The sequence below is a fragment of the Apodemus sylvaticus genome, chromosome 3 (assembly GCF_947179515.1).
Source record: "Apodemus sylvaticus chromosome 3, mApoSyl1.1, whole genome shotgun sequence".
Classification (NCBI taxonomy): Eukaryota; Metazoa; Chordata; class Mammalia; order Rodentia; family Muridae; genus Apodemus; species Apodemus sylvaticus.
In genome coordinates this window covers 169,295,692-169,304,288 of record NC_067474.1, presented here as the reverse complement: position 1 = coordinate 169,304,288, position 8,597 = coordinate 169,295,692, and the positions used below count along the sequence as shown (strand labels likewise).

At 52.1% G+C, this 8,597-nt stretch overlaps 1 protein-coding gene across 1 annotated transcript; it reads right to left on the bottom strand.

The window, feature by feature from the left end:
• Positions 1–2,209: 2,209 nt before the first annotated feature.
• Positions 2,210–6,006, bottom strand: C3H1orf174 (chromosome 3 C1orf174 homolog). The gene is made up of 4 exons (XM_052178311.1): positions 5,889–6,006; positions 4,240–4,350; positions 3,146–3,607; positions 2,210–2,685 (listed from the first exon to the last, which is right to left on the bottom strand). The coding sequence occupies exons 1-4, from the start codon at positions 5,901–5,903 to the stop codon at positions 2,584–2,586; spliced, it is 690 nt and encodes a 229-aa protein (XP_052034271.1). The 5' UTR covers positions 5,904–6,006; the 3' UTR covers positions 2,210–2,583.
• Between the last annotated feature and the right edge of the window lie 2,591 nt (positions 6,007–8,597).

Here is an 8,597-nt window from a genome sequence, read left to right as displayed (position 1 = left end):
CGTGTCTTAATCTGCTTTTCTGCCCTTTTCAAACACCTGGGACATGCAGAATCACTGTCCCCTATCAGGATTGCTGCCAGGACTATAAGCCATTATGCTGCTGCTGGAACCCAATCTGGGTCCTCTGCAGAGTAGCAAGTAGAAGCTGGGCCTTCTCCTCAGCTTCAGGTTTGCCGTTTGTATCCTCCTGTCACCCATGCCCCTGCCAGCGTGCCCAGTGTGGGACTGCTCTGCACCCTCCTGACCCGTGGAGTACAGAACACTTGTAGCTGGAGTGAAAAATGAGCTTGGAGTGAAAGCTAGCAGGCTGTCCGAGGCCTCAGGCTAGGACAGGCTATCCGGCTTCTGGGCTCTCCGCTGGTCAGTGATAGAGTTAAGAGTTATTACCCGAAACACCAACTCCCAGGATAATGCAGTCTGTGAGCCCCAGAAAAAATGAACCAAAAAATAGGTAGTGACACAGATGAGCTGTCTGCCCTGTGACTTTGTCATACAGCGAGAGGAGAGCGTAGGGAGTCTCAGCTGCCCAAGCTGAAGACAGGCAGTGAGCAAAGAGTTTCTAAGCCAGAGTGCTGTGAGCCACTGCCAACTATTTAGGATGCGGAGTGGGCTTCAATTCCTGAGCAAGGCATCTAGGGATGTTTCTGGTTTAACCCTTCGAGTCCAGAGAAGGACCCATTCTCAGGGAGCCCTTGCAGGAGCTGGTCCTGTCTGCTCCAGGTCCTGGGCCCATTTGACCTTCAGGGAGACGAATGGGAACAACAGGTCTTCAGCAAGGTACCAGGTGACTGACCTTCAAAACTATCCAGGGCCTGACTGGGCTGTCTCCCATTGTCTGGGGAACCTGGAAAATCACACTCGTTTCCTCTGGACCCTGCACTGAGGTCCCCACTCCCACCCGCCCACAGCTGCTAGCTTCTGTTGGTGGCCTCCTGCTCTATTCACCGCTCTCCGAACCCTGGTGCCTGTCTCACAGGTGCCCACGACTGGACCCATCTGCAGATGCTCAACTGGTGCTGGCACTTCCACAGATTGTGAAAGTTGTAATAAGCCACTTCTGTGTACATACCACGCAAGGCATGTTTGCAGAGGCTCGGGGACAACCTGTGGAGGTCGGTTCTTTCCACCATGTGGGGTCTAGGGACTGAACTCATAGAAGCTTGGCAGCAAGCACCCTGACATCCTGAGCCAGCTTGCTGGCCTTGTTTGGGTTTTGTCTGTCCTTGACTTATTGCTGCTGTGGACTGTCTGCAAATACACCAGAACCTCTCCATGTCCCTTGGACCTGATATCCCATACCCACCCACCCTGTCTGACCTTTCAGAGGTTGCCTGTGTACTGGCAACTCTCCTTCATGACAGGGCCAGGACTCAGGTCTGTGACTGCCTCCATCTCAACAGGACCTTTCAAATCCTCAGGAAAGGGTTCTGGTAGCTTTCCTGTGTGGGTAACTGCTGAAACGGAGCCGACTGCATTGGCACCGTAGGGCCAGTTAGGGTGGGGATGGGGACAGGGCTACTGCTGAGGCCTGCTGCAGGCTTCTTCCCGTGCATGCCTGCCAGCAGGGTGGACTGTGAGTAAAGTGAGGAAATGTGTTCCAGGAAGGAAGCACGGTGGTCATGGCACATCTGTCTCGTTGGCAGGTTAAGGATGTGCTGATCCCTCAAGTCTTATGGCAACCACACAGCTGTCTTTCCAGGGGCTGGCATCTGAGGCTGTGATCGTTGCCCACGGCTACTGGAGGATGACTGCTAGCAACCAGCTTTACGTTGTGGTTCATCAGTCAATCACAGCTAATGAGACAGGATCTCAGATGAAACTGAGGTGACTCGTGTGTGTGTGTGTGTGTGTGTGTGTGTGTGTGTGTGTGTGTGTGTGAGAGAGAGAGAGAGAGAGAGAGAGAGAGAGAGAGAGAGAAAGAGAGAGTGCTGATGGGGCGGGGTGGGCAGGACTGTCTGAACAGGAGCAGAACTGCAAAGTCAGTATAGGTGTGGACCACTTGTTGCTCTTGCTTAGGAGCCAGGTTCATTCCCAGTACCCTAGCCTCTGTTCCAACAGGGCAGGGCAGGGGCTGTCACTCGGGGCCTATACCAAGGGCCTTGCCTTTCCTGCTTGCTAATGGGCCTCATGAATGCTCCCAGGCCAGGACACAGTTCATTTCCTCCCTTGACTTGCAAATATTTGAAATGACAGTTTTGGGAACAGTATATTTCCTTAAAAGTATTTTCAAAATATATTTTATTTCTTCCTCATATATACTTTGCAAAAACTACAAGGTAAAATGGTGAACTTCACTCACAAACAGTTCTTTCAGAAGAAACAGAATTCATCTTCAGTGATCAGTTTGGCATGGAAAATAAGCTTGTTGCCAAAGCCAAAGCACTCAGGAGTTTCCTTGTTCCCACTACCCAGTTCCCTGTGCCAGCATGGTGTGTCTATGAAAGGAGAGGCACAGCAATGGTGGCAGCAGCGTGTCTGGGTGTCTATCCAGTGACACTCATGTCCTCTTTGCACTCGGTGAGAGCGTGTTGTCGTGAAGATGCCATACACAATCTTGACACTGGCTGCACCGCCCCCACCGCTCTACCCCTCGGCCTCATCCTCATCATCTTTGGCTCTGAAGTGCATTTTTCTGAATTCTCGTCTGCTCATGGAAGGACAAGATGAAGAGGCTGGTGGCAGATCCTGACAAGGGAAGAGAGCATGACTTCATTCTTAAGTGAGACTGCAGGGCCCCACACCCACATCTGGCCAGTCTGCTGAGGGCTCTGCAGAGCAGGCCTGTTGCAGACATAGGAAGTCTGTCTAGGCACCGGTTCCTTGGTAAGAAAGGTACTAAACTCCAAACAAGAGATAGCAACAGACATGGTCACATGTTCACAAAATCACAGATCTGAATTCCTAATCTTGTGTGAGGAATTTTAAGACACACTGAGGGGGCTGAAGCCAGGGACCCGACCTCAGCCTTTCAAACTGAGCTGCTTCCCAGCTTGTGAGCCTGTGTATGCACCATAACTCATTTTTTCTTGCATTAACATGATCAATTTATGTTCACCGTTGTGTTGTGTATCATGGGCACACAGTAAAGCAGGGAGTTGCAGTTTGGTGCTCAGGCACTGCAGGAGGGGCGGGAGGCAACACTCACCTGCATAAGCTCAACATTCCCGAAGAAGCGACTCACAGGCATGGGCTGGTTGCTGTCGTCATCTAGAAAGACGCTGCTGTCCATCTGAAGCACGGATGCCCGCACTTCCTCTGTCCTGGGCACAGGCTCCGACTGTCTGGCAGAACTGTCATCGGGCTCCTGGGCTGCGGCAACAGTGCTGGGGTCTGTGGGCAGGCCATTCTCAGCCTTTGCTGAGGGCCCCTCACTCTTGGTCTTGGGGCAGCCCTGAGGAGGCACCCGGCTCTCTGATGCAGGGACAGCTGCTTCAGCACCGTCCTCTGCACACTTATCTTCACAAGGGGCCACGGGGGCCACTTTTGGCAAAGAAGAAATGTCACTCTTAGGGCCAACTTTTTGTAATTCTGCCTTCACAAGGTGACCTTTATCACTCTTGAACTTCTTGGAAGTCCGTCTGTCCGTGGCTTTGTGTGATGAGGAAGCCTGCCAAGAAAGCAGTGTAAGAGAAAATCAGATGCGCCTAGCAGAGGCACAGGGCTCAGTCCCCCGCCTGAGACATCCATGCCGAAGCCACTGGTCCCCCTGTCTGTTCTGTTGCTAAGGGGCAGAACAGATTGGAGGCCAGGGAGGACCCCAGAGCACGGCTCCAGCAGGTTGCTTCCCCAGGCCTTTCTTTCCTAAAGTGCATGGTGGTTTAAAGTCATCATAAGAACTAGCAAGAAAGCTCAGAGCATAAAGGTGCCTGCTGCCTAAATCATAAGCACCTATTTAGGGATGAGACTCCTCGACTAGGCAGCTGCAGTGTGACATGGAGCAGACCGTATCAGAGTCTGTGCCTTGTGCCTGAATGTCCTCTCAGCTCCAGGAGTGAGGCAGGAAAAGATTCACACAGCTGGGTAAAGCTGTGCCCGGGTCACTAGCACACTTCTATACACACACACACACAGACACACGGTACACAAAGGCTGATTTTCTATCAGCTGTATTGCAAAGCACACCCCTCTGTAACAGCAGTGACAGTGCTGCCACACTGCCTCTGGAATGTCTCTCAAGCCACACACAGTACATCTCAGAGTGACAACTGTAGCCTTGGTGTTCTTGGTAACGAGGCTCACCAGACATGTTGTTTTGGCAGACGAGCTGGTGATGGCCCTAGCAGAGGCCAAGGTGACTGCAGAGCAACTTCGGGCCCGAAGGCGCGCTGAGGACCGCACTCCACCTGTGAGCTAGACAAGAGTGAAGCTTAGAGTCAGCTTATGGCAGAATGCCAGCCCAGAGCTGTGGCGGGTCCTTTGCTCAGTGTCTGAGCTGCCCACGTTCCCTCACCTGCAAGCAAAGACGGCTATGCCTGCACGCTGGCCTGACCCAACTCCCCAGGCTTAGGCACAGGGTCGGGCATCAGATGACTCGGTGGGAAAGGAGGCTTGCTACAAGGACTGAGAGGGCTGTGTCCAACTGCTAGGACCCAAACAGGGCAAGGAAAGAACTGTCTTCTGTAAGCTGTCCTCTGACCGCCATGTGTGCTGTGGTGCATGTGTTTCCAAGACCCAACAGTACTGGGTGGACAGGAACGCATACCAACGTGCCCCAAATAAGTGTACACATTCTTTCTTGAAGGCTCTCAAATTCTTATCTGGTGTCAAAGCCCATGTCAACAGTAACACAAAACAGAATCACCAGCTCCTGCACTAATAGCTCTACCCTGCCCTAGTCCCATGTCTTACATGATGATGATGATGTTCTGGGGTAGCCTACTGTGTGCTACACAGAATCCCTACCAATGTGCTATGGGCCTGGCCCACCTTTATTTATGTTTTATTTTTAGTACGGGGTCTTATATGTCCCAGGCCGGGACCCCCCAAGGAAAGTCCCTATATAAAACATTTTAAACACACTTCTTTCAAAAGGCAAAAGAGGCAACATGTTAGCAACAGGCAGGCAGAAACAAAGCAGGAGGGTCCGAGAGGCTCTTGCTGGCCTGAGGAAGTGGCTGCAAATGGTAAAGTAAGGATTGCAAGGCTGTGCTCGGTGGGGGTGGGGTGGGGTCGGGGACATTATAGAACTTGGGGAGAGAACCTCACGAGAGTTAGACCCTTCCGGGTCTCACTGTAATCGAGGGGCTACAAGTCTGAAATGAACAGAACCGCGCAAAGAAGTTAAAAAAAAAAAAAAAAGCCAACCACAGTGGGGAACTATTAAACCTTAAGTCTCCTTATGCATAGGAGGGGCAGCAACTAAGACCACCGACTCAGGGAACAGTTACTATCAGCCATGCTACACACATGCGCCACGCAGGAGGCAGCGACGTCAGCCTGGACTTTGGCTAGCGATGGATGGAAGGCAGACACACTTCAGGCTAGGAACTCACAGTCCCTGCCGTGCCCGGCCAGAGGCCCTTGCAGCCGGGGTTTAGGGTCCCAGTCACACTGCCTCTCCTCAGCCGAGGTCACGTACGACACAGGGGTTTGGCTGAGCTCGATCGGCTGCAGCAGAAGGGCTCATCGGTGGGCAGAGCGGGAGGACAGGAAGCCCCGGCAGCAGCCCGGGGGCACGGCCGGGGGCCCTCACCCTGGCGAGCGAGCCCGGAGCCCCGCGCCTGGGGTGGGTGGAGGTGCACGTCTCCTCCCCGCCCCCCGAGGCCGAAGCGGGAGTGCGGGCTCCCCTCCCAGGGGCGGAGCTCGAGGCCGAGAGGCGCCCGCCCCCCGCCGGCTCCCCGGGGAGAGTGCGGCTCGGCGGCGCGCACCCCGCCTGCGGGGCCCCTCACCTTCCTGCTCCTCATGAGTGAGCGCCCCGGCCTAACGCTCCTCCGCCGAGTCTCAAACGCGCAGCTCTGAGCGCGCGCGCGTGTACGTGCGTGCGTGTGGCGCCGCTGCGTCTGACGTCATCACCATGCGACCAATCACGGGCCCGCACCTCCGGACCACGTGTCCACCGCAAGGCTGTTTCTCGTGGAAAGCGGGAGGCCCGCGGCGGGCCTCCCCGACCGCAAGCCGCGGGCGGAGCGCCGGAAGCTGGGCAAAGTTCCCGCCTCGTTGGGAAGGGGCGCTTCCTCCGCGCGGATGCCCGCCGGTTCTGTCCGCTGTGTTTGGAAAGAGCACATTCCTGAGGCCCCGTCTCCGCCATGTTTGAGAGGGGCAGCTGCTTCGCTTCAGGCCTCGGCCTTCTGGTCTCAGGCTCTTCCCAGCCTTCAGTTCGGGTTCCCCTTCACCCCGAGGGAGGCGTCAGATGGGCGACGTGGGCCTAGCTCTGCCTTCTGCGGGCATCTGACAGTCCCGAGTGTGACCCCAAGACCCACATGGTGGGAAGAGAGCAGATTCTTGCTAGCCATCCTCTGACATGACTGACACTCCATCCCAAATAAATAATGATGATGATGATGATGATAATGATAATAAATTTAGTAATTATATTTATATAAGCATTTATTACATATTAATTTTATTTAATAATTTATTTAAATGATTTATTATTATTATTATTATTATTACAAGTAGCTTCAAATACACATGAACCCTTTGGCCTCAGCCTCTGGTCCCGCTGGACAGCCTGATCTGGGAACTGTGGTCTCAAGACTCACAAAGTGAACCAGACAGCTCTGTTTTGACATTTTAGTGGTGAGATCCTGGAGGCCAGAGAGAAAACTGCTCTAGAATTCCCCTCACATCCCGGAAGTCCATTATGTCCTCTGCTCTCCCTGACCAGCTCTCTCTAAGCCTTCTCTCTCCAGTGCAGTCAAGGAGACAAGTATGTGAAGACCCTGTCTGCACTTAAGAGCTGTGCAGACTCCTCTTCCGAGTACAGATGGATGGACCCGTGGCTGGTAGATTAGGCCTTGGCAGGAAGCCAAGCACCTTGCGGCTTCAGCTGCTGGTGCCCTCCGCTCACCTTCCTGGTTGGTGTTCCCTCCTTCTCAGCCTCATGCGTCTTCACCGTTATTTCTCCCGATGCTTGGAAGGGGACTGACAGACGTGTGACTGGCAGGAAATCCATTGGAAAGGAAATTAATATAATCGCAGCCAGCCATTAAAAACCAGCCTGTGCTGTGACACATGGAACCTGCCAGGTCGTCACCGTGGTTAATTCTAAGCAAGGACAGTGATTTCTCTGTCCTTCAGAGTCCTTCGGGGCCGCCGGTTCCTGCTCCGGTGGTTGTGGGTCAGACTTACAGCTCTAAGGCTAACACTCCAAAAGGCCCATGGCCTTGGTTTGTTTTAATTTTATTTAAAATTTACCTTATTTTACTTTACTGTAAGTGTGTTTTGCCTGCATATGTGTCTGCACCACGTGGGTGCCTGAAGTTCTTGGAGGTCATAAGATGGCTCTGGGCTCCCTGGAATTGGAGTTATGGATGTGTGCTAGCCACATGTGGGTGCTGGGAACTGAACCCATGTTCTGTGCAATAGTACCGAATAGTAACAAGTTCTCATGCTGGGAATTTGAATTCAGGACCTCTGCTTGCTCGGGTGGACCCCGCTCGCTCTGGCCCAAAGATCTATTTATTATTATATCTAAGTACACTGTCATTGTCTTAAGACACACCAGAAGAGGGTGTCAGATCACATTACAGATGATAGTGAGTCACCATGTGGGTGCTGGGATTTGAACTCAGGATCTTCAGAAGAGCAGTCAGTGCTCTTAACCAATGAGCAGTCTTTCCAGCCCCTGCCATGTCTTCTTAAGGCAGGACATGAAGGGCAGGGGAAAGTAAGGGGACATTAGAAGGGAAAGGAGCTCCTTCCCTTGGTGTCGGACTGAAGACTCATGACAGAAGGGGAACCCAGTGCCACACACATTTTCTCTTATGACTGGTGACACAGATTTAACGTTCCCATCATATACAATGTCTTGTGTTAAATTAGCAATAAATCAGGCTGAAGGCCTGGGTTTACATGACCTTAGGAAGGGTTCCATTCCTTTTCCTGTTTTTGTATGTTTGTTTGTTTTTGATTTGGTAGAGTCTATGAAGTGAATTTGTTTACAGTAAAGACAACCTACTTCTCTGCTTATCTCTGACCTAGATTTTTATTATATCAATCATACTCTCATCAGGGGCCCCCTCAGAGACCACCTGTAATCTTACTTAGATTCCTTGAGTACAATAGCTCCAAACCCTATCATTTCAGGCCTGTATATGACTATTAAAAGACAATGAAACTCAGAGAAGTTCGCCCCAATTCTCTCTCTAATCCTGGTTCTTTTTCTCCACCATTGAGTTTAAAATCTATATTTAAAATGATTTTTTAATAAGTATCAACTCTGCTTCATACTGGCTTGCTGTGAAATATTTTTCTGTTTCAGAGTCAAAGATTTAGTTTTACCTCAGTCAAGGGGAGGCAGACAAGCATAGGGAATAGCTTAGCAGCCTGGGACTCCACCTGGCTTGGGCTATGCACACACTCTGGCAACCTAGGATCCCTTACCTGCATATGCTGTGAGTGTACACCCATCTCCTAACAGCATACTTAGCTGCTCA

Excerpts from the sequence above, each read along its gene's own strand:
- C3H1orf174 (XM_052178311.1), bottom strand. Across the intron at positions 3,608-4,239 it reads CTGCCAAAACAACATGTCTG|GCTTCCTCATCACACAAAGC; the intron begins GTGAGCCTCGTT and ends CTTTCTTGGCAG. Across the intron at positions 2,686-3,145 it reads GGAATGTTGAGCTTATGCAG|GATCTGCCACCAGCCTCTTC; the intron begins GTGAGTGTTGCC and ends TTCCCTTGTCAG.